The 26182-nt window shown below is 37.2% G+C and overlaps 1 protein-coding gene across 2 annotated transcripts; it reads right to left on the reverse strand.

The window, feature by feature from the left end:
• Positions 1-941: 941 nt before the first annotated feature.
• LOC139144716 (VWFA and cache domain-containing protein 1-like) lies at positions 942-26182 on the reverse strand. 2 transcript variants are annotated; one of them, XR_011554840.1, is made up of 27 exons: positions 25793-26182; positions 20769-20964; positions 19907-19969; positions 19386-19550; positions 18552-18766; positions 17661-17823; positions 16693-16852; positions 16229-16315; positions 15632-15763; positions 15089-15183; positions 14610-14748; positions 13998-14159; positions 13451-13577; positions 12959-13070; positions 12458-12539; positions 11605-11685; positions 10921-11063; positions 10310-10485; positions 9778-9885; positions 9288-9410; positions 7715-7910; positions 6171-6335; positions 5836-5936; positions 5468-5590; positions 4110-4186; positions 1520-3852; positions 942-1416 (listed from the first exon to the last, which is right to left on the reverse strand). XR_011554840.1 is itself a non-coding variant. In XM_070715440.1 (26 exons), the coding sequence occupies exons 2-26, from the start codon at positions 20931-20933 to the stop codon at positions 3482-3484; spliced, it is 3531 nt and encodes a 1176-aa protein (XP_070571541.1). In that variant the 5' UTR covers positions 20934-20964; positions 25793-26182; the 3' UTR covers positions 942-3481. The 2 variants fall into 2 exon arrangements, 1 of the variants encoding a protein (XP_070571541.1); XM_070715440.1 differs by having other exon boundaries at positions 942-3852.

The raw sequence follows: 26182 nt of genomic DNA on the forward strand, positions 1-26182 counted from the left end.
TGATACATTATGTTGTTGCAGCAGTAGTTCATCATAGCTGTAGTAATAAAGTTTGAAGAAATAGAGCCGTCTGCTCTGTCTCCATCACTTGAACTGAAAAAAGACCCTGCTTCAAAAAAACCCACACAGACTTCACATTTTGTTTACGGGATTTTCGCAATTAAAGGGACAAAGTCGGCCATTTTTCACGATTTTTTTTGATACAAGATACTATTTATATTGTTTGACATGTTCAAAGATAATGAATGGGTGACAATGCATATATTCGACTCCCGTTTCAGACAAATTAAATGAAACCATCGCAAAAATGAATTAATGGTCATGACCATTAATACATTTTCGCGATGGTTTCATGTATCGTGTTTAAAACCGGGGCCGAATATATGCATGGTCACCCATTCATTCAGTATCTTTCAACATGTCAAACAATTAGTAAGATAAGTAGTATCTTGTATCAAACAAAATTCATGAAAAATGGCTGACTTTGTCCCTTTAATCAAAGTAATGAACTCTGATTTGTACACAAAAAGGTGGTACTTGTTGTTCGTTAGCTTCTGAATTAATCTGAATCACGATCGCCAGCTTGTTCATCCGCGGAAAGGATCTGTACATCAAGATTAGTCTTGTCCCCTGCCTTATTTCTACCGCTGGCTGCGCTGCCCCCGAAAATAGGGACCCTATGATTTTCGTGAGCAGCGCAGCCAGCGGTAGAAATATGGCAGAGGATTAGACTTCATCAAGATAATCAAAATGCTTGAAGATATATTTTCCTTTTTCTACAGTGTAACTGCTTGAATCACGCGTATTTTGTTCATGTTCAGTGATGTTTGCAAATGCTGTTTCTAGAAAAAAGAATACTACCTGTAAATTCGTATCAGGTGTTTTCAGCAAAGGACAAAAGACTACAGCTACCACTAATAAAGAACACTTAGGGATGATACTGCGCGTCTTCAATCGATGGTAATTTTAATTACGAGTGCAAGACAAAAGACTTACAAGAACTTGTGAGAAAGCTTGTTAAGGTTAATCCGACACTACGCTCTTCATGTTTGTTGTCATATTTGATCCAAGTCTATTTTTACATTATTTACTCTAATCTTTCCCATTGGACATCATTTACTTTGATCTGCGACAACGCATCAAATAACTCTGCGCATTGTATAAAGTTCTTTCAGCTTTACTAACCTTTTCAACTACCATGAACGGTGACCTTATGTGCTGCAGGTTGTGACTGAAAGAATTGAACTCAAGCTTTCGGCTCTACTGTCAATTTTACGGTGGCACGGTACACACTTATAAAGAACTTTCAAACTGTGCATTTATAATAACGCCAACTGTTATGTAATTAGCAGTAAATAGTCCAAAATGCGATATCACGGGAATATGGCGCGATATCGACCAAACTTCATTTAATAACTCCTTTATCATGCATGCATATTTTGCTTGTGACGGTTTTCGTCGGAACATTGAAATACATCGAAAGGCCAGGCTTGCTAGCTTCTCTTTTAACTTATCATACAATGTTGATTCAAAACGGCTTGATAGCTACCGCTACACTGATCGATAATATTAGAGAAGGTTTGAATTTCTCTACAGATACTTTGGTAACGTCAATGGCATTGGGGCGGATAATTCTATAAGGGTGCCTTCACTAAGATTTATCAATAGAGCCATTGAATTAGATTTTCTTTATCCCCTTGGAAATGACGTTATTAAAATGCCTTACGATGAAATATGCTTCCTCGGGTATCATCACAGCTTACAAGTAACATTGTGTTGTTTCATTTTAAGACATGGTTTAAAGTGCCTATCATCCAGGATGTTAATATATAAACCTGCTCATCCAGTTTTGGTTTCGCTCATTTAGTTTTTGCCGAGTCATTTAACGTTAACGTTTGATTTAAAAGGTAACGGTGCACCCGTGCTGCAAGATATTTTATTCTTTTCCTCTAAGAATCGAATTTGACTTGGATGATGCGGCAAAAACAAGAAATGAGCGAAACCAAAATACATGAGCTGGTGTTATGTAAAGAATCCTATAAAACATAATGGAGCAATAAATTTAAGTGCACTTGTCCTGAATAAGACGTCACAAAAGAAGATTGTTACTCACGCTACAGTTTTGATACAAAAATCAACACATTATGTCCCACACTTCACGGAATGTTTTACAACCATCGAATTAGTTTCTTTCTGGCCTTATTGCTGCCTAAATGACATGATGTTTACTCGGTGACGTAGAATATCATAGTAAGGATGCAATTGAAGAGCCGCAATTACTCATTATTCAAATTTCGTAAAAACCTTGTGGAATGCGTGATATACTGAAGCTATCATAACACGTGGCATTGAAGTTTGGCTCATAGCGATTTCAATTTTCACTCTGTTGTGAATCTGAATTATTTATATGCACTGTAAACAGTCAATTGGGATTCTACAGAAGGTACATGTATCTCTAACAGTCCAAGCGAAAATGATGGAGTAACTCGTGCAGATCTCTACATATTATATTAATTAGATCTTCCTGGGAAATGATATAATACGTTCGATCAGCAATATATGGGTATTTCAATTTACTAATTAATCGCTGAAAAAAATTCAGACAAACTTAAGGACTAGATACAATGCTTTTGCACAATCCATTTCCCGTATAAATGTCACGAATTACACATATCTAAGAGGAGACGTCATTAGTTGTAGGTCTTGGAGCGGTACACAAATTGTCAAATTGATAAACTTACAAAATCTGTATAAGTAATTCATTACATAATGTTATATGATTTCTATTGGTTATCAGATGTTTGATCACTGTATAGGTTGCTGCTCAGGAATATGTATTTTATTTTTCTAGTAATCGGCTTCTCTCATGATGCATACACCATGTCCAATGATGGTAATACTAGCTATGTAACATTTAATACACTGTGACACAGCAGCAAATAACCAGTCTCTATAGTATGAATAGCAATGACTTTACTGGTCCATGGTGACAAATAGCATCTAACTCTTCCGCAAACACTTTATCAACCATTCTCATAGGAAGACATTGGTATTAGTATGCAAGCGTGTCATCGCCACAGTGTTTTTTTTTTCGAAGGAAGCTCATCACAAGAAGTTTCAAAATTCTGTCAGCGTCTCGCTATATACATTGAAAAGTTAAAAAGCCGTCTCGTATACTTTGATGACGTTTTATGAGAAAGTCTGGTTTCCGTATTAATTTTTAATTATTGTTTTATCTAATAATTATTTTAACTATTATTCCATATTGTGTAAAAGGCACGGTACGAAATTATACTTAGTTAGAGAACAGATATCATAATACAAAAATGTTAGCAAATAGTTGAAGTTACGGATATACTATCATGTCAGAATATACAGACAACTTTTAGTGACAGGAAATAAGGCATGGAGAATCTGTAAGCAAACGACTTTTGTATTTTTTCTGTTCTTTACGGTCATATGATCGTAATGTAGTGTAGTTCTAGTTAGTTGTTGTTTCTTGTTGTTGTTGTTGTTGTTGTTGTTGTTCGGGTATCTGGGTAGTCTCAATTTGTCTCTGGTATATGTTTTGGCGGGGCAACTGCGGAGTGAGATCGACTGCTTCTGTATAAATAGACTCTGGTTTCGGAGGAGCACTTGGGGTTCCACAGATGTCGGTCATCTCATTAGCGGGTTTCGTCTGGTACTGCGGTTGTACGACATCTGGGGTTTGCCTGGATACGTAAAACTGTATTGCTGAGTTTGACCGGGTCCTCTTCAGTGCGATGACAATCACAACCACGATCAAGGTCATGACTGCAAGTATTACGACGATCACTATAACTATTATGACCACGGTTGTCACATTTTGTCCTAAGAGTGAACAAATGTATTTTTTTATTATTGAAAGGAAGAATGACGTGATAAGTGGGGAATAACTTAATCGTCAGGTTACAGCAATCTGAGTTCACAAGAGGCTTGCTGAATGTGCCTTACACTAAATATTATTTATTTTCTATTAATGGATTTGATAAACTTATCTGAGACCTCCCGTATTTACTGACATTTCATGATACGTATGGTTATATTCCATTTCAACTTGTACTGCCCAGTCAATTGTTGATTCTCACCTGAAGAGTCTACGGTTACTGCGGCGACGCACCCTCCAGCATCAGTCCAAGTGCAACTTATCAGTGCATAACAGTCACTAGAATGTAAAGAAAAGAACTCGTATATGAACAAAGACATGCAAAGAAACAACAACATTTACATACATACATACATACATACATACATACATACATACATACATACATACATACATACATACATACATACATACATACATACATACATACATACATACATACGTACATACATACGTACATACATACATACATACATACATACATACGTACGTACGTACGTACGTACGTACGTACGTACGTACGTACGTACGTACGTACGTACATACATACATACATACATACATACATACATACATACATACATACATACATACATACATACATACATACATACATACATACATACATACATACATGAACAATAGAGCTTATTAGACCTATCATATCAGATATTTTAACACCTGGTCGAACCTCTCTGTTGTGATTCGTCAATTTACGGTCACGCGGTAGACATCATTTTTACTTGCTCTGATACATGCAAAGATATTTTCCAAAATTGTTAATAAATTGACACTGCGGAAAAACTGTTGACAGAGTAAGTTTGAAAGTGCCGTCTGTAGGCATGCTCTAATTCTAGAATACATAAACAGGGTGACAGTGTCCACAGGCGCTCCTTAGCTTGATAGTCTGCTAAGTAGATCGACTTTCGGATCGATCTATTGATCCCGTAGTCGATATGCCCGCCAGTGTAACCTAAATACTCATAAGATGTGCAACAGAATCACTCAAAACGCACCATGCGATTTGTCATTTGGCCGTGCGCTCACACAAAACATTCAAAACTACACTCCCATATACCTTGTTGGATCACAAATTTAACCATCTCCTCAAAAATCACTCCGATAAATGTGTTACTCGTGTCATCTTGAAGGAATCGGTTGTGTTTTTAAACCAAGCGAGGTGAAATGCGGCCTGCAGAACGATTCTACCATATGACGTAATTTTTTTCCACGTGCACTGCTGATTGGTTCAACTGTACTTCACCAGTAACGTCTTGCAGTGACCTTTGTTTTGGCCGTTGATTAGGCAATCAGTAGTAGAATAAATTACAGACTAGTGATGATAGCTGAGAATTTCTCAATTCTTGGGTGAGAAAATTGGATGAGTTCTGTTACAGAACGCATATTGACGGCCATATTCGGCTAAACAGAATGGTTTCCCTCGAGCCTGAGTCTTAGAGTAGCGACTCTCAAGCCCCCGGGCATTAAACGTTGTTGTTCCCATGGCCAATTACACTGTAATATGTATACAATCACAGACATGCGTATATACGTACATACCTTTCTGAAAGCTGGCTACCGCAGTTTGCTTGGAAACATACGTGTAAACTCTCATAGGAGTCAGGTGCATCTGTGACAGGTGACAGCGATGGACTTGGGGGAGTGCATGATGGGGCATCATCGCTAACATGGATATGATCGAAAGACAAAGTAACGTTAAAATGATATGTATATAGGATAATCCGTATACTTGTACATGTGTGACATTGAAAACGTGCTCAGTGGTAACGAAATAATCAAACAACTGTAACGACTTGCTAAGCTTGTACCAGCATTCGAATTCCAGGAAACCTTTTTTGTGTGTGTAAACTTGTTTAATTTGAGCAAGCTCATGTCAGTTACATTAAACATTTCTGAGTTTTACCCACCTCTCCAAAGTAAACTTATCATTGCAGTGGTCATAGTCTGTCTGAGACAAACACGGACACTGACATTCATTGCCACCATCCTCCGTTGTCAAGCACTTTTCCTGAACAAATAAAGTAAATATATAGATTCAACAAGAGTTCATCAAAACTGTGCATTATGTTATTTCTACAAAAAAGAATTTCCTCGATGTCTGGAAATTGAATGCTAATAGATAACAATAAAAAGAACTGGCATTTGTATATACATTTGAGGAAATTAACACCGTGGCGTTACAGTAAGGTACGTATGTATGAAATGGCACATTTAGACACTTAACAAGTGTTGAAATACTCACAGGGAAGCATGGGCATATGAACTCTGCTTCGCATATCGTTGAACGCTGAGAAATATCAATGACACCGAGAAAAACATTGGTATCGGGAACATGTGTAAGTTGATAACGTTTACATGGCTCATCGTTGTCCAGCTTATTCACATTTTTCCAATTTTCTGTGTCGGTCTATGATAAATAAAAAATCCAAATACATTGATAAAAATTTACCTGAGTGGAAGTTTATGTAGCTCATGCAACAGAAGTAGTTCGTTACGTCATAATTTTCTGTCAAACACGATTGGAACTATTTTGGGATAATGGGATCTTCATATTCAAAGTTTTTTAAATCTCTCAAAAATCTTAGGTGCCCCATAGCTGAATGTCTCAATATTACAAATTACTCATAAAACAAGTGTGCTATGTAAAAAACCCAGATGAGCTAACATTTGCAGATTTTAAAGACATTACTTCACCATCCAATCATCCCAAATTAGTTCCAATCGTATTGTCAGATAATGCCTCTACTTATTTAACATTTATAAGTCGCGACCAAGGTACAGCCTTACGTGGGACATTACTGGTTTAACCACTCTGTACCTTTCAAATTATATTGACTGTACACGTTACGATCATGTTGTTTTCGGACTCTTTTAGCGACATTATGATATTAAACACTTAATAGCCTTGGCACCATTTACACAAAGAGGGTTTGCATTTTTGAAATACCACGTGCCTTGAATTGATTGATTAATTGATCAATCGATCGATTGTCTTCATGTTTGTCCTAAAAGAATTCACCAATCTTTCTAGAACATTAATTTATTGCTTTATTTTTTTTCTATATCATAATACACCTGTCAACTTATTATCAAAGTGAGATCTTGATTTAAAAGTAGATTATCTTCAACAGGAATCCTCAACACAACTGACGTCCTATCCAATCGGTTTAGTAAGCTACATACTAATTCTCACTCATTTACAGTGATGTACGATGTTTGCATAGCAGCGTAAAGCTTATGAACTAAAGTTGACCTTTTGCTCCTCAGGCCAGAAAGAAAAAATGTTCATCGGAATGGCCGCTTTTACTTTGCCCGATTTGTAATTTTTTTATTTCTGCAAATTCATACTTCTGCATTGCAAATACTTTAGTACCGCCGCTGGCGGCGCCCTACACTTCGTCGGGTTTTCGCGAGTATGTGATGATTCTGAATGAGAATTTCGACGTGTCTGCACTGAGCTCTGTCAACACAATGTTGAATTCACAGTGTTGGATTCAATAAGCAGTATCAGTGTATCTTTGTCTGAGATATTTCTAGTTGGCCTAAAGGGGAAAAGATTTTTTGCCTTGTCTGCATCCCGGCAAAAAGGTCCGAGGGACCGCAGTTACCTTAGGCTTAAAAAACATTTTTTTTAAAAAATTCGCTCGCCGCTTCAGTGAACCTTGGTCCAAAAAATCCGATGAACAAGATTTTTTTTCTCTCCCCTCAGGACAAACTACATTGGTTTATTGGTTTACCGATTTTCTCTGCGAGACTAATATGAACCCTTCATTTCATTTGACATACCACGTAGTAATTTTGATCTTTGATCTTTTGGAAGTTGAGACACGTCCTCTTCCTTAATATCCTCTCTGAAATAAGATCTTCGGCGATACTGGGTTCTCTTTCAGTAATGTGCAATTCTTCAACATTAGAGTCTCCCTCGGAGTTATAGAAATCTTTGTGCACCACCAAGTATCCGCTGATATCCATTACAAAGCAGCTGAGGAAGAAAAATTCAGCCATCAGAAAGCATGGCAGTGAATTTGACTATTGACATAGTGTGAATATGGCATGCCCGTATCATTGGTTGTGAAAGAAACCGCTAATCAACTCTCAAATTGTTATTTGAAAATTAAAGGATATGACCGTAATTGAAATGACAAAAAATCATAAGAGTAAAGTTTAATCTTATTGCACATTTCTAGATAACGCAGGCCCGTACGGATAATTCGACATATTTCATAAAATTTATATGTCAGGTGTCTTTCCGCCTGCTGTCAATTTAACAAAGCTATGATGTTAATCCACGCAAATATCCAACGTACATCACATGTTTGTCACTAGGAAATTTCTGTTACTGTTTTACAGACTGAAGCCTGCCGTACATGAGACAAATTAGCTGACAAAATTTCATTCGAGGCTGTTTGCTCAGCTATTTTACTCTCTTGCGCGGCAGGCTTGAAGTGAAACTATTGTAGGTTGTTGTCATCTCTGGGTTTGTCACTCTGGATTGCGTAGATTTTCCAGGTCAATGTGCACATTACTGTGGGACGTGTGCTAATCGCTTACACTCTTGCCAAGTGTATTCCTCAGAGACAAACTAGGCTACGGAAAAGAAAAGCAAATAATAATACTAGTATAAAATCTGGTAATAATGAAATGAAGCTGGCATGACTGGACTGTGTTTTTAACTCTTCATTGCTTAATCGCCCTTTTATAAGTATAATATATTTACGCTCAAGGATTTTGCACTGTGATTCTTTCTTTTAATTTTGAATACGAAAGGAAGTGGTTTACAGTTTCACTGAGGAAAGTTTGAGCACAAGTTTAGGCCTGTTACTTTTGAGGCTCACCTACTCACGTACTCAACCTGAACTTGTTTATCTGTGAGAGTTTGAAGGCTCAAAGCTTTTTAAAACCTATTTTTTGCGACCCACGAGCGGCAGAAATTACTATCACTAGACATGTGCGCACTCATTTTCGGTTCTCACAATAAAAGTAAACATTGTGGGTAAGCTTTTACAATGTTCATAAATCACACATTTGTCATTTTCAAAGTATAATTAAACAGCAAATGCGAATACCAATCAACGAAAACAGGATTGGAACTTGGGATAATTGGATTTTCATATGTTTCAAATTTTTCAAACGTGTTAGGTGCCATATAGCTGAATGTTGTAATATCGCATATCACTCATAAAAACAAGAAACGCAGATGAGATAACATTTGTAGATTAAATCGGTATTTTCAAAATTTCCAAATTAGTTCCAATCATGTTCAAATAGTTTTAAAATGGCATTTTGGTTTTTAAGGGAGATCTGCTGAATGATAGCCGTATAGAGCGATGGATGGGAAATCAATTAACAGTGAACTTACACATAACTGTCTTCATCACACTCTTCGTAGACTCTGGCCAGCAAATTATAGAAATATTTCAATGTAAAGTCCATTCCCATAACAGCTATGACCTCATCCGTTGTTTTATGGTTCATATGAACGCTTTCAAATGAAAAAAAACAACATAAGTATTAGTTTAAAATGTTTTCATAAGCACCCCCATCATAACATTTACATTCCAGTCACACTTTTATTTCTCCCTCGCACTGACAAAAATAATCTTTGACAGTAGACCCGGAAAAGTTTGAGTCACGACGTCACTTTTCTATCGCTATGGTATTTCTACTGCAGACCACCGAATAAAGCGGGTAGCAAGGGGATGTGTTTGGTAGGCTAGGATGTCCTAAAACATATCGTGTATCATTAAAGCTCTACAAGGGACTACGAACACCTCGAGGTAGGAAAACATTTGCCGTACGTAAACAGACCCTTACTGAGGCTATGATAACTTAACATTATATAATCTAACCTGTGAGTGATTGCTTTGCTGATGGTTATGACTTCAGTTTGGACACTTGCTGCTCTGTATGGTGCTGACAGAGTCAGTACATCCATGTTGATTTTAGATCTTGCATACCTAGAAGAGAACAGAACTTTCATAAAATATGAAGAAGACTGGATGAACTACTTTGCTATTCATACAGCGAATGTGCTTTCCTCTTTACACATGTCGCCAATCCACTTACGAGCTTTAAGCTATTTCGTTCCACGACAAATTTCACAGGGCATTACCCAATGATAAAAATGGTAATGAATGACTTACTGCAGGAAATGAACGTACTAAGAGAAATATTCAAGTCAGGAGCAAAACATCTTTATGTACTAGGCCTTGCATGAAACTTTTAAATAAAAAAATGATGTATGTAAGGACCACCATCATAAGGTGAAAGTCGATTGCACAATACACATACTGTCAAAGCCAACAAAATGAATCCTGGACCTATGACAATAAGAATAACAATATTTCTAGAGACTGATAGACAAATGGCATGAACACATACCATGGTCGAGAAGTTGGATCATAAAGTTTATTCATTCGAACACCTGGAAATTCACGGAACACGCCATTTGCTGTGCCAATGTAACGGAACAGTGTGAAGTCTTCGTATCCTGTGTCGTCATTCAGCCAGAGCTCATCGACCTTCGCTGTCGCTGTCACAGTTGCCTTGATACCTTCCTAATAAGTGAAGTTGTGAAGACAATATATTCAGATCGTAACACGTCTTGCCAAAGTATTTACTGTGTTTGAGGAATTCTTCATGAAAAACGTGACAGGACTGTTTTTTCCAAATCTGCCCTCAATTCGAAAATATATGTCCGTACATCTATATTTAGTTGAAAAGCCTTTCATTTGACAATATTTTAAATTTGGTATGATTAAGAATTGTGGGTGTCAAGAGATGCGTCAATAAATTACTATATAAACAACTACAAACAGCTTCAATAGCGAAACACAATATCGTCATCATCATCATCAACACTATCTATGGAAACTAGGTTAAGGTACAGATTTAATACATTTAAATCCGTATTTTATTTCCTTTCCTAAAAAGTATTGGTACACATCTGCGAAGCAATTACTATGCCTCTAAATGTCCCATTGACCTCTGACCTTAAAGTATTTATTAGCTCCATTTCCAGTTTCTTCGTTCATGTAATCTGCATACTCTAGAATGATGTCAGCATCTTCTTCCGATTCAAGATAATTGGCAGGATCTTCAAATGCGTTCGGGGCAAATTTGACAGCAGATTGGGCTGAAAGTAGAAAGAGTGAAATCAAAGTAAATGACAAAAGTAAGAGTGGCTATGCTAAATTTTACGATTGACAACTCACATTAGAATGAAATAGTTTCTGCTTATGTATCTCCCTACATTACTTTTATAATTATTTAGGAAAAAATGAAGGTCACTGAAATACAAGAAATTAACGTAGAGAATCTTGCTCGTTTAATGCTGTAATGGTGTTCTCGACAAGCAAACAATACATGAATGATATTATAACTTGCTTTGCAAAGTTCACGATCGGAACCCAATAATCAAAACAACTTAAGAGTTCACATCGACAGGTACTTAGTATATTCTGAGGAATCTTGAAATCATAATAACAAAGCAAATAAGAAAATATCTATCTTTTCGACTTATGACATTCATCTCGCAAAATGAATAGGGAAATTATATAATATAATGTGAGAATTTGATTTTGTTGACACTGTAAAGTATTTGTCACAGCTCTGTACAGCTTAATATAATCGTGAACTACGCCAAAGCGTCATGACCCTGTCACGTCATCACATACCTGTACTTGCGTATCTGTTAAAGTGATTGCACGATGTTGGCGGTTTCACCAAATCTGTCCTGTGATATTGGAAACCTTGTCCTTTTTATGTATAAAAGAAAACATGACATACCACATTTAATACAAGCGTATTATTTGAAAGCATGCGGTAATCTCTGATTTGAGTCTGTATTTTATCGGCTATGCGGCTATTTGCTGACTACATTTTCTTCCGATTCGTTTACTCAGGGAAAGTAAGAGGGTCCATTCCGTTTCGAGGTCATTGACCACAACATGGTCATGAAATTAACAGTGTACTTAAGCGTGAGACAAGTGTTGACCATGGTTGACTTCTTGTATAAAGCACTGTGATAATTTGATTAAAAACATGTATTATGATATACTAGTTATACGCAATGTTGATCCACAGGTGTGTTAGAACTACATGTATGTAAATATTTGGAGGGAAGAAAGTCAAATGATCGGGGAACGTTTTCTTAAAGGTATACTGTCACCTGTTCCAATTTTGCCACAGTTACCAGGGAAAGAGTAAATCTAATCAATCACAGATTTTAAGTGGGTGGCCGCTTTTTAAACACAGCGCCCTCGCATCGGCAGTTCGACTACCAAGGAACGCCCCTTTGACCATATATGGCCATATTTAGATTACAGGTGACTGTATACCTTTGACGTACATAAAAGAACCCTATAGATTAGGATTACGACATATAGGCCCTACTCCCGGTCTATCCGAAAACTGAATTATGATTCTCATGTGGCCGTTGACTCATTAGGAATCACTAAGAGAAGTTTCAATAACACAACAGAGAGTCTGGATCTGACGAGAAATAATTTGAAAAACTGAAATTATTACCTAGTACTGTATTCTGTTTCAGGGAAAGTTGTTTACCATTCTTGGCTTGAACAAAGCACACTACGTAAGGCGATCTTCCAACCTAAGGAAGGAAGGGCGAATGTAAAGATTTGTTACTTTGCCGTTCAGTCTGCGTTCTTGACTCTACTAGATACCCAGACAGCATTTCGTATTGACTATTCTCGCTTTCAACAAAACGAATGAAATACCGCTATTCATCAAAGTGAATTATGAGAAAGATGTGTGAACTTAAAGTCGACAGAAAATTTTAACTCATCGGTGATATTCTTTATCTTAATAATTCTTCAAGACCAAAAGCCATTTGAAGTAAGTAGCCTTTACATTTTCACCGTGTTGGCGATATTTTAGAATAAGCATACCCAACATTAATATGTGAAGCTTCATCGTTACATAAATTTAGCTTTTTATTTTAACTGTAGTTTTACGTCGTTAAGCATCCAAGCAAGTAAATACACCAAACAATAGAAATCTTAGTATTACCTTTTCCCAGTAGTAACTGGATTCGACAGAAGTCACAAAGACTCCTTCTTTGATAGAATTACCTCGAGGCATTGATCGCTTTGATGCAAATGTAGCGTTTCCAGATTTTTGTCTGTAGTAATATGAGAAATGATCAAGTTTGCTTTAATAATTTGAGTATTGGCGCACGGTAAACAAATCTCTCTCTCTCTCTCTCTCTCTCTCTCTCTCTCTCTCTCTCTCTCTCTCTCTCTCTCTCTCTGCCTGTCCCTATCGCTAGGTGTCTCTGTCAGTCTATATCTTTCTGTTGGCTTGTCTAACTCTGTGTCTTGTTAACAAACTACTGATCGAAAGCATTAAACGTTTCTCCTTGAATAGCAGCCCAAGACGACCCCGCTCCTAAGAACCTGTTACGTGTCTATAAATGTACCCTAGTGTTGTTATGTTTTCATTGCAAAAATGATTCCCCGTAGGTCCACAAAGACATTCATTTCATGGAAGCATTTCACCCACCGGGAAGAGTTCAGGAACACAATGTCTCTAAATTCACCCTCTCTTTCCAATGCCGTCACATGGACGAAAACTGGATCATCTTCAAGGTTGACCGGAGCTGGCAGCAAGGGATGCAACAACGTCCGCCCTATGAATTATATTTAATGGCACACATTAGTAAAAATCAATGCTAAAATCTAAAACAACGTAAAACGAAAGTAACTCTTTTGTTTGCGTTCACCATCGTTTGTTGGTCTTTAACTTCTTGTCGTAATATATGCGGAGCAATATAGATAGAAGAACATTACAGATAAAACTGGTTATTTCTGTGTAATATTGATTGTGTCAGCAAGAGAGCGATTTACTGACGCTATAGCATGTCTGTGATCCTGACAGTCCTTAACATACCTTCGTAGTTGTGTATCACGAAGAACTGAGCGAACAATACAACAAATCATGTCTCACTTTGTGGACATCACAAATTTACTAGGACCGTTTGATTTTCAAATGTAATATATGTTGTCCATTTACACTCACAATGAACTTCAAAGGTAGCTTACTTATTTACCTTCAGCCTTGGTATTGACTTCATAAATGAAGGCATAAGAGGTGTCGCTTTCTTTGAAGTAGGTGATATCAGCAAGAAGATCGTGGAGCGTGATATCAATACCAACAACACCTTTCAATTCACCGTTATATTTCACTGGTAGAGCAACAGTTGTCATCAAACCTATGCAAAGTGCACATACAGGTAAAGGTAAGTGCTTTTCGATGTTTTTCCAGTCTTTGCTAAGTTGATATCAGGGCTTTCCTTCAACATGAAACTGGCAAATACAAATGCGTATTATGCGTTGTTTGTTGTCAATCTCACCACGATGGTCAGTACACTACATTATTCAGAAATACGTTATGTGGATAATTATTGTTTGGCAATGTAAATACAAACAACATACAATTAAAAATACATTATGCGTTTATTACAGTTTTTTCCTATATGAAATTGTGAAAATGACTTTGGATAATGTCATAACGTTTTTTGAAAATGTGCCTTGTAAATGCATTTTATATCCCCCGAAGATTGCATCTATACAAGCTTTCAATTGCACCTCAAGCTGTGTTGATTTTCGTATGAAGGGAAGTCATCATTATGACGGGGAAACATGAAATCCGTTCACCATACCTATTCCAGATGATGGCTGATACGGAACTGAAAAGACTGCCTCGTTTCCTAATTTTTCAGCGTGTGAGAAGAAATTGTAATATCTGGCCATGGTATGACGTAAGTGTTCGGAATCTGCAACCCGAGTATAATCACCTGGCTGCAATAAAAATTGATTTTATTGTGGTGACAAGCTGGTACTTTTAACTTGGAATATTTTGCCTGTCTTCATGCATCAATAACTTTGCTTTATTGCCTATAACATCAGATACAGCGATGAGAAAGCCAGTGTTATTCGTATGACGTCATTGAAGTTACATACGATTTTAATAACTTACCCACAGCTCTGAAGATTTGTCTGTAGTACGAGAACGTTTAGAGTGATTGACTATATGAAGCAGGGAGATCAGGTCATACACCACAGATATATTCTGATGAGGAGAAGCCGAAGGTTATATGAGAATAAAGTCGTATGTTTCTCAATAGGCCTTTACATGTACCTTAATATATCCGATTGTTGTGTTCGCTTCTTCCACTCCGTATGATTCAAAGTTTTGCTTTGCCAGGTCTTCCAGGAAACTTGACTCTTCATCTTCTGTAACAGTAGCAAAGCACTGCTCTTTGAGTTTCAGGGACAAGTAGATATACTATCTTTCAACGTTGATTATGAGCATCCCTTTGTCTCCTTCATTTTCTGCAATCATTCTTTCTAATGTATGTATGTCTATATCTCTGTTTGTCTGTCTCTGACTGTGTCTGCCTATGGGTTTGTCTCCTTTTATCTTTCTCCGTGCATCTCTTAGGGTAAAACACACATCATAGGAAGTTTCTCTTAAAGCTTTTAACACAATGGTAACGTGCTATCTTTCATCAGATTAACAGGTCAAGCCTTTAACAATGCTAATAAGTACGTATTCACAGTTTCTTGAGCTTCGCAAGATTAATAGGTTTACTAAGTCTGGCTGTAAAATATCACTACGGTCAACAGCAAGAGCCTTGTTGGTTAGTGCTGCTTTGGCGATAAAGCAAAATCGAAGTATTACCTTCCCCTACACCAACAGTCAAAATAACAACTTTGTTTTCCATGGCTTCGTTCTTCATCCGAACAGTCTCCATTATTTCACTCTCATCTTCTTGTTTTACCTTCCCATCCGCCAAGAATAAAATGACCTGGTCTGGAAAAACCCAACAAGAACATTTTAAAGGGGTAGGGAATATCGGTTGAGCTTATCCATTTAAATGGATTACTTACTCGCATATATAGGAATGGTTTGTTTATCAACACTGTCACCCACAGAATATGTAGCAAACTGTTTCTGTGACCTGAGAAAGTGTAATGCCGCATGCTACTTAATTAAGGCTGACCTTATCCCAACAGTAAGAACTGTGTTCGATGACTCTTGCACCGTACAGATGTAGCTGAGTGGATCAGAACACAGTGCTGAAGATGGTATATTCAACTTAATGCAAGTTTACATGGTCAAATGCACGGCTGTTAAATTCACAAATGTCAACATATTCAGATTTACGTAAAAAGAGTATAGTGAAAAAAAGACGGATGATTAAATAATGTATTAAAAGCAATAAAACTAGCTCTTCATGGTCGACAACCAATGAATTATTACAGTAACTGACGTTACCTCTTTCCGTCATATCGTCATCAAGATTTGAACATGCACCGAGCAAATTAAACGCCTGTTCCAGGGCTTTGACATAGCTTGTACCACCTGAAAGAGAAAATAGCAGTGTGTTCCAACATAGTTTCCTAGATTGTCATCGATAATTCAAAATATTTTACGGACACTTCATGTGCGCAAATAATTTTACACATTAGATGGCGTATTATTATGACATGTAGTAAACTTCAGCAAACCCTGAAATGTTTAAAAACTTTGCATAGAATAAACGTGTTCTTCCTTCGCATAAGTGACACACAGTTTACCTTTCATCCAAACTGGCGTCGACGCGTCATCGGCACTAGATCGGTGAGCATATTCTAATTTCCTATATACAACAAGCACAAAGTTACTGCCATATTTTCTACCGAAGGGTGATAAATCAAGTAAATGTATAGAGGTGTATGTTTTCTGCAAAGTTATCTAACCTCGTCCCGTTAGCGAATGAATAAAATGCTTCAAATGATCGATGTTAGCGGGTGTCGCCTTCGCCAACTGTTGACTAAAACAGTTTAGGTGATCTTCTTCTTTGTCTCCGACACTACCTCTCAGAGTCTCGGCTTCGTCAGAAAATGCAATCACGCCGATCTACAGAGAAAAATCAGAGTTCCTAGTTTTGAGAGTCATCGACCCAAGATTTTGATAACTAATCACGTGATAACCTTACATGTCACAGCATAGGTGTTGTTGGGGATATGGGTATTCGAAACTTTTTGATTTCAAGCCATGATCTGTCCAAAACAACCTTGTATTTGCAACCGACGGTCTCCTGTCTAATTTTAACATTTATTGCGACTTTTTTGTTACTTTGCAATACAATGTTGTCATTTGCAAACACACAGTACACCTTGCCGAAGAAATAGCCTGGTTGATGACCGTGTCGAGGGATCAAATCAATTTGTCACATCGAACGATAGAGTAACGTAGTGAAATGAAAGTAACATCTCACATTATGTTGATAACCTTCTATAGCCGGTCTAAACGCTACGCAATTACGTGTAATTAGTCAGTGCTTTGAAAAAAATGTGATAAAACAAGTTCGATGCTATAAAATATAACAAAACCATAAACACACGTATAGATTTTATGTCTTCCTGGATATCTTCATGTTCTTATATCGCTATTACACATTTCTCAGTAAAATATTCTTTTGTTTGGAAGTTTGACAAAAATCCAGTTTCCTATTTTTCATCTGATTTTTTGATTTCCTCCTTAGTTCTTTCTTTGCCTTAGCATCGATGAAAATTATTCTTCCAAGTGAATAGGCCAATAAATAATAAATTAACTACTAATTAATTAATTAATTAATTAATTAATTAATTAATTAAATAAATAAATAAATAAATAAATAAATAAATAAATAAATAAATAAATAAATAAATAAATAAATAAATACCCTGTCACTTGGGTTCATAGTATCCAGTACAGTTATAGCGGCTTCAATCGCGACTTTCATCAGTGTCTTGTCGCCATCGATACGTTCGCTCATTGACGCGCTCTTCTGAAGTACAATGACCAAGTTCTTGGGTTCCGGAGTCGCTGTCTCCACATACCAAGGTCTATCCATTACAAGATAATGATTATATGACATCGTTGCTCAATGTCAAAGCATTGATAATTTTTATGTAAGTATGCAAATATGTAACCTAAGATAATTGATAAAATGACTTTTATGAGAGCATCACAGCACAATAAAGTAAACGCGACTGCAAGTTCGACTGGAACAGACTATACTAAAATGCTGTTACATGGCTTTAAGTTTCTCAATCTGAATAAGACTGATAACATTTGATCTGAAGGCAATATTACCTGTCGCAAAACTCACAATTTTGAATGTTAGCTGATATTCGTGACTGATATACGCATCCAGACATATTAGACTAATCAGTGTTCACTGAAAGCTAGATGTATCGACGACTGATATTGGCAAACTTTGGATGATTACATTTAAGTAAAGTCATATACCAATAATAATTATCCAAATACCGAGACAAACTGAAAGTATTAAGGATATTAAGGATAATGCATTTCCAACGTATCCATGATGATGCGGGATTAACATTTGTGATTGGCGATATAGGATGAAAGTTCGTTATATTTTAAAAATAATGAAGTTGCACGGGAGATTCATGCAAACGACGATTTTCATTCGGCCAAAGAAAGAATTGAAAGAAATCGTCAGTCAAAGCTTAAGTGTTTGTTCCTGAATGAATGCCGACGCAATTAGCTGCCAGCGTGACTGTTTTGTATTTCAATGTACACAGTAAAGTAACAAACACCGACAAACCTTATTCTGTTGTCGTAATCCGAGCAACTTGCTCGTTGCATTGCTGGATATATTGTAAAAACTCCCCTTTCATCGCCAAAGTACTGCCATTTTAAACTTGGGATTCTCTTGTAGTTATCTTTCATGGTATTGATGACGTTTTCTGATAAGGAACTTCGAGGGTTGTCTTCATGATTGTCTTCAGCGACTCTAACACAGGCTCTGCTCTTGTCAATCTTATAGTAAATACAATATCAATCAAGTTGCACTATTTATTATACAAAAATTTCAATGTCCCTAAGAAAATTTCTACTGTGAATACTCAATCTCGGAAATTGGAGTCGTATCTTTCGCTAGTGTGCTATACCAACAGGTTTGACTGGCACTAGGATACCAATTCCGCAACTTTCCATAAAGGGACATAAGCGTAACTTGTGGCAAGTTTTTCAGTATTCTTCTTCTGTATATCAACTACCGTATGCTTGACCCTAATCCGTTTGTCATGCTGTAATTTCGAGTATTCTCTTTGTCAACACAGCTTATATGTGTGTAGCGATCATTGTTTGTTCTTTACAAATGAATCCTAGTCCGGACTTGAATACAATTTTCAACAATAACAACGGGAGATTATACTCATAGGTTGTGTTGATATGCTTTAGGGATTCAATGCAGAAAGTGTACGGAAACCATAAAACAAAAGTTGTGAAAAATTAGCCGAAAGATACAGTCTATGGAGCTGTAATTCATCAGTTTGGAGTTAGTAATGATTTGCGGTGCCAAAATCATTAAAGTTCAACCTTGCGTCAGCATTGCTTTCATAAGTTTCTCAACATGTAAAGAGAATAATATATTTACCTCTTTTCCAAATTTGCTATCATATTCAAGGCCTGACGTGACGTCACAACAGTACTCAAATTCTTCCTGTTTCTCTTCTTGGTTAAAAGACTCTTCGACGGATTCTTGTAGAAGTTTTAGGGACGACACCCGCAATCTTAACTTCACCTCAAGAGTATTTCGAAGCTGATAAAAGAAATTTCAAGGAAGCCGTTACCTCCCTCCTGAATTAAACGTAAGTGAAATTAATGCCCATGTTCCATATGCGAAGATTTACAGCTGTTGTCTGCGAATGTTAAAATAGTCACAGTTGAAGCACAACGTCCAGAAATGGACATAAATTTAGCCCCAAAAAATTCCCGACAAAGAGTCCGGGACATATTTTTTATTTATGTTTTACTGAGTTAAAGCTTGATTCTACAGTGAGAATCTCGTGTTCGCTGACATCGAACTTTCACTTTCTCAAGTACTATAAGCACAAAGAGAGATAGTAGCAGTTGTCGTTGACATGATCAGTAAGAAGTAAGATATAAAATACTTACGCTCTCGATGACTTTCTTCCCCTCAATCGTTGTCTCATCAAAGGCCAGCGTATTGAAGTAATCCTTGGCGTAATTTAAGAGGAAATATGGGAATACAAGATTATATTAAACGAACATATGCAGGTATCATTATTTTGGCTGGCGATTCTGCGTAAGAAATTTTCTTAATATAATTTCTTTACACTTTCGACGTAGAGTGAAAACGTAAGAAAGTTACGGAGATTTCTGGTCTTTGTCACGTGGTACTCCCACGTGAATCCACGGACAGGGCACGTGATCCACAAACTATAGCATGATATTAATTTTGTAGGTACTAATTGGAGAAAAGACAGGTACACAAAAAGAAAGAGGCATTTTGAGAGAGAGATAGAGAGAGAGAGAGAGACAGACAGACAGACAGACAGACAGACAGACAGACAGACAGACAGACAATTAAGAATAACATTACTCGTAGTTTTTGCAATTATCGACATAATCGCGTATATCTCTCTCGTAATTCGACTAAAGTCATGTAAAATGTGGTCATTGGTCATCATTAATTTTCGACTTTTCTGGTCACGTGCTTACACTCGTTATTTCAATTGATAGCAAAGATGAGAATTATTGCAATGAAACTATGAATTTGAAAGAGAAAGTTTTCATGAGTTTCCAAATGTCGCAAACGTTTTTCTATCGTGTTTTGATATTCTTTCGAGGCCTATGTAAGGTATACACTAGTTGAAAATCCCCAAAGAAGATATTCGACCGCCTGTAAAGGGACTTTATGCATTTTTAAAACTTGTGAGAGGGACTGTTACCGCCATGATAACGTTTGGTAGTTCATTAAATTGGTTGTGGTTTACATAAATGTTCGTATCGTTACCTGCATTACTCGCACACCTAGCCCGCTGTCCGCTAATTTATTGATTTCTTTGGACAACCTGGTGACATCGAGATGAATTGCTGTGACATGTGTTGATAGTATGGTCACCATAGCAACAGCGGCAAAGGTAAACATTGACATCAAACTACCCCTGGTGTCCATCATATTATCTCTGCTGTGATCTGGATTATATACCCTGAAAAGCAAAATCGTTAATCTATGCTCAATGTATATTCATAAGTTTTGATGTACATCGTTTGAGATGAAAAAATCTCATAACAGCGTTTCAGTATCAGAGATGAATATTCATCTTAATCGGGAACGTAGAATCAGTGAGTTCGTTCGTAATTCTTTCCAAACAGAGATATAGCAATAGCGGTTAAAACTGCGCTCTTCATATCCACGGTTTTCCTTTGACAGATGGACATAGCCCGATTCATTTTCGATTCATTTTACTTCCGGGTAGCCAAGTTTATTTTCAGTTTCACGCTCCTTTACACCTAGCCTGCTGTTTAAGCAGTTTACAGCGTTGCCAGGCTTCGACTTACATACTCTAGAGATATCTAGCGGACTCAACCGGCATATTTACAATACCTTCTGTAATGAGAGGGCTGAACCCATGAGTTCTCGAGGAATAACATAGGAAATATAATTTTGGTTGAAAGTGGCGGTTTTCTGTTCATAGAAGTTCCTCTTTTGTCACTTTGAAGTGTGATAAAATTTTTTGGGCGATACTTTTCTTAGTCAAAGGTATTAATGGCCTCATTGGCTACGATAAGCGTACGGTATATAAGTAGGTACCTGCTCTGTTGCGAGATCGAGTCGCCCAATTGCATGAATTGGGCAAGTACTGGGTTTACCGCTTGCTCCAGGCTCATGTGAGTGCAGGATACAGCAATTCACTCAGCCTGGCGTCCTTGGTTCAGCCGATGACTCTCGATATAAGTCATAATGGTTGCTATACTATATCGATGCGTTTTATATTTACTGGTAATTTAACGGTAAATGTATGACTTTATCGGTTGCAAATCTTGACCGAAGTAAAAAACGTTCGATGACACATCACAAGTTGTGATAGACTGCAACGGAGGTCACTCTGTGGTCAAAATGTATCCTTGCTTCTCTGTCCATCCTGCAAGTACATCTAATGAAGGAGACTGTTGTCTTCGAAAGCTCATGCTACAGTAAAACAGTTGATCATCAGTATTCTTCCCTTAACAACATTGGTATCAGTCAAGATCAACATGGCTCTACTTAAACTTGCTAAACAATGGTAACGCATGCGTAGAAGTGAGCCGCTCGCAGCCTTTCCGGCTCGGCGCTGCAGACATGTCTGTATCGTTGTCATACAGAAAAAAGTCACATTTAAGTAATCAGACCAATAACGTTACACTCTGAAAGGAGAAGTAATAATCACTCATGTTTGAGATGTTTTGTAGAAAAGATGCGATGGAAAAGTATTTACGCTTTGGGAACAAAGCATTTTATCCTTCGAGGAAAAAGTTATGGAAACGTATGTGCCCTATAGAAATCGTTTGCTGTTTGCCTTTTTAGTTTTTGAAAACGATGGAGTAGAAATAGTCGTTACATTTAAGTATGTCGTCGCGTTTATCTTTTCTGTAATGGTAGATTAGCATTTTGAGGAAGAAATTCTAATGAGGAAGAAATTAAAAACGTCAGTCCTTATGAATATATTGTTTGGAAAACTGACTAAAATTTTGCTAACGACTCCTCTCACAATCGATGACAAAATCAGAAGGAAGTCGTTTGTCGCTTACACGACTAAAAATAATTGCAGAATAAATTTGCTCACAAAATTCAATGACCGAAGCTTACTATCCTTGAGGCTACAAAAAGACACAAAAACATAGAGTTTATTGTTGAGTTGCTGGTAGGCAATCAGCCAGATTACTTTGCACTCCAACAATTCGTTATAATTATCAGGTCAATGATGAGGTCAAAGGCAAAGAACAGATATCGCTGAGATTTTTGACAAGTTCTTGTCCAAATTTCTTAATATCATAATGCATCTCGAGTCATTTTTTTTAATATTGTCCTGAATCAAAGTTTCGCTGTCTGCGCAGTCTGTCTTTGCTATCACTTGCTTGTGTGTGAAAAATATTTTATATCTCTTCAGACGTTTAATAGCTTTTTGCTGACGCCCCGTTTTGCGTTATAAACAGGGAAATATTGAAAGCTATTTCTGTGATGCACAGTGTGTTTTTTTCAACCACACAATGTTCATCTGACGGTGTACAGTTACTTCCGGTGTGTGAAAACTATGCCTTTATCTCCGATATACACTCGATGTTTTTGTGACTAATTCAAAACAACACATTTCCAGGCACGCACGTCCCATTTTGCTATACACGAAAGTTTACATTACATTGCATGTTATGAATGCCCTATCCTGTATGGCATCATATATCAGGCCCAAACGTACATATTTTTAAACTACTTGCAGCTGTATTCTTATACATTTTAGGGTCCCAGTAACTTTAGCTTTCTTTATATAATTCATGCAATATGTCAGACTTGTATCAACTTATACATACGCATGAAGCTGCGTTGACGGCACCAGAGCACGTGCGTCTAATCAAAGGCTGATGATCCTCGTCAAATGTTGACACGTACATTCGCAAACTTTTACGGGCGGATGACACTGCAAATACTGGTTATCTCCATATTTTGCTGGCAGTGTGCAACGGCCTGGAAGTTTGCATCTAATTTGTAAATTATTGTCGTTTACTGCAACTTGATTTAAAGTATGAAACTAGAGCTATTCTGTACCTGATTGGTTGTTTGAAATATAATTAAATAATTTTTCATTAAAATAGATAGATAACTTTTTAGAACATTTAAAGAAACGACATATTGAAGGTAAGAGGCGGGAAAAACACACTAAAAGAAAGACGTGGGATATTAAAGGAAAGACGAATTGTGCAGTGTATTATTACCATAGATCCATGTTCCAGTCACATGTCTGTAATTGTTCAGATGTGATGGTAGGACGATGGCGCTACATGGGTCTCCGGTTGCAAATATGTTCGAGGCACATACAGCACGTAGAATCACAATTTTTTTGCCACCAGTGACATTTAATACATTCTCGTGGTTTCTGCTACGTAGAACTCAGATCTCACCACGGTCTTGTTGTAAGCAGTGTAAAATGAATTTCAGTTCATATCCACGAAAACTGACAAAGAGCCCGCAATGTGTAATGTTTCTTATAGTCTAAACTTTTAAATAGTATCGCGCTATGTCTTCCCTTTTATTTCGCTTTCCTCTCTTAGAAAAGGCAGTTTTTCACACAGTATTATAATAACGACTGGCAGGCCGCTGTAAGGGTCTCGTCAACTGTTGTGATACTTGGTGATCTAGTGTGGTTTGGGTGGCTCGGAAACTTATCATCGCAACGGTTAAATGAACAAACCATGTCACTGTCACGACACAAAAATCACCTAATTTTTCAGAGACAAACAGGTATTCAGGTCAAAAGGAAGAAATTATTGACTAAAAACAAGGAAACCTGATGCTCTGTTTTATTCGAGAGTTTTTATTCAGAAGTCTAAGGTTTCCTTAACTAAGTTTATCGTCAGTGAAACACCCGATTTCCTTTCATATTCATAGGATGAATGATACAGGAGCTTTCGCTTCTAATATTTTCTTAGAGATGCATGTCTCAATAATATATAGAAAGCTTTACGTCCTGCATACGTGGAAAACTTTGGCTTCATATTCTTTACGTTGCGTGTGATTCACGAAGTTCAGGGTCCACCAATTTTTATAACTCGACGGAAGGGGTCACTTACTTTTGACCCCACTCATCAGAGTATACGCATCATTTACTTGATCCAGAATTTTACTTCTTATGTGACTTGTATGTGAATGGGTCAAGAGAAAAAAGGCAAATGCTTGTTTCAAATTTTCAAAGTCTAGTCTAAACTTTACTGACATTAACCATTTGTGTTGGAAAATGTTCATAGTAAAGAGGTTAAAACCCGCATATTCGCATTTCGCTCTAAAGGGGCCAATAAGTGAGGATGTTCGACTAAAAGAGTCATTATATGGTGTTGCATATTATGTCATTCACAGTCCCATAGAACATTAGAAATATAAGTCAGATTGTTGTATTCCATTACTATTGTACGAATCTATATATTGCCATCCGGGTCTCGCTGACGACTGGAAACTTGGAAGGATGACCTCAGGCATTTAAGGTTCACACACAGTTCATTACAACGAGGCAGGAAGAACTGATAAACCCACACGCTGTGTTATCGATGTTGTGTTTCCTCTCGTTTATCATCGGCGAGAAGCTAGAGTTCAAACCGTACTCCTTTTCAATTATTAGCATGACTTTTTTGCTTTGCGGTTAAAACACTCAAATAAACCAAACAACACTTACCAACAAAGTGTTGGTAAGTGTTGTGAGATGTACGAAAATGAGCATGTATGTGCGAGTACTTCGATACATGAACTAAGGCACGGGTTCAGAGGTCGAGATCAGAAAAAAAATATTATAACATTACTTAACTCGGTCATTGAACAAAACTTTTTACACTTTGGGATTTACCTGATTAGTTCTGATCGTTAGATGTCTTCCCTAGCTGAATTTGAAATGTTCGATCGAATCCAGAGATACCCAGGCTGTGTTTTATCAAAGATATCATGAAGTGCTAAGATCACACTTCAATAGAAGATACGTTAATGTCCTAAAATTCAAAGATTCTGAATTTGAAACAATTAGTGCTAAGATTCAAGTACATTGGTCAGGTAACTTCTGAAAAATGGACAAGTATGCAATACCTTGACACGGCCTTCTGTGGCGCCATGTCCGCTATGAATTCTCCGTTGTGCATATTCACTTAGTGAATCGTCGAGTTGCGCTGCAATCAAGTCAATAGCCGCTTGTGGCAAGCGGTCTTGCATCGACTTTGCTCGAACTCTACATATTTTGCGATGTTCAACGTAAGAGGGATCAATCGGTGCATCAAATGAATGATAAATTACAAACAACTTACCCCAATTTTTGTCCTCACAAATGGCATGAGTACATTATCGTGTCGATTACACGCGGAAATGAAATTAAATAATCACTGATGGAGTGACGATTTCTTCGCGTGTGTTATGAAACAATCACGTGACAAGTGACAGCTTCACAGTGAACTAGTCACATGACTAGTCTCTCATTTTGGCAACAGATGTATTTGACAATTCTGGAACTAACCGCTTAAGAAACTCACACTCGACCACTTACGAAGAAGGAAACTAACAAAAACATTTTTGATAAAACATTGAATTTTAACGCTGTCATCGTGAAATACGGTACATGTACACAGCAACTGAGGAGCCTACGCTAGGCATGAACACTCAACAAACCAAAGGTTCGTTAAATAGCGACAGCAGAAAAT

The sequence above is a fragment of the Ptychodera flava genome, chromosome 12 (genome assembly GCF_041260155.1).
Source record: "Ptychodera flava strain L36383 chromosome 12, AS_Pfla_20210202, whole genome shotgun sequence".
Classification (NCBI taxonomy): Eukaryota; Metazoa; Hemichordata; class Enteropneusta; family Ptychoderidae; genus Ptychodera; species Ptychodera flava.

Coding starts and splice junctions, on each gene's coding strand:
- LOC139144716 (XM_070715440.1), bottom strand. CDS start 20,933: ATGATGGACACCAGGGGTAGTTTGATGTCAATGTTTACCTTTGCCGCT. Junction 5,591..5,835: donor GATAAGTTTACTTTGGAGAG/GTGGGTAAAACT, acceptor TATCCATGTTAG/CGATGATGCCCCATCATGCA. Junction 3,853..4,109: donor AGTAACCGTAGACTCTTCAG/GTGAGAATCAAC, acceptor GTTCACTCTTAG/GACAAAATGTGACAACCGTG.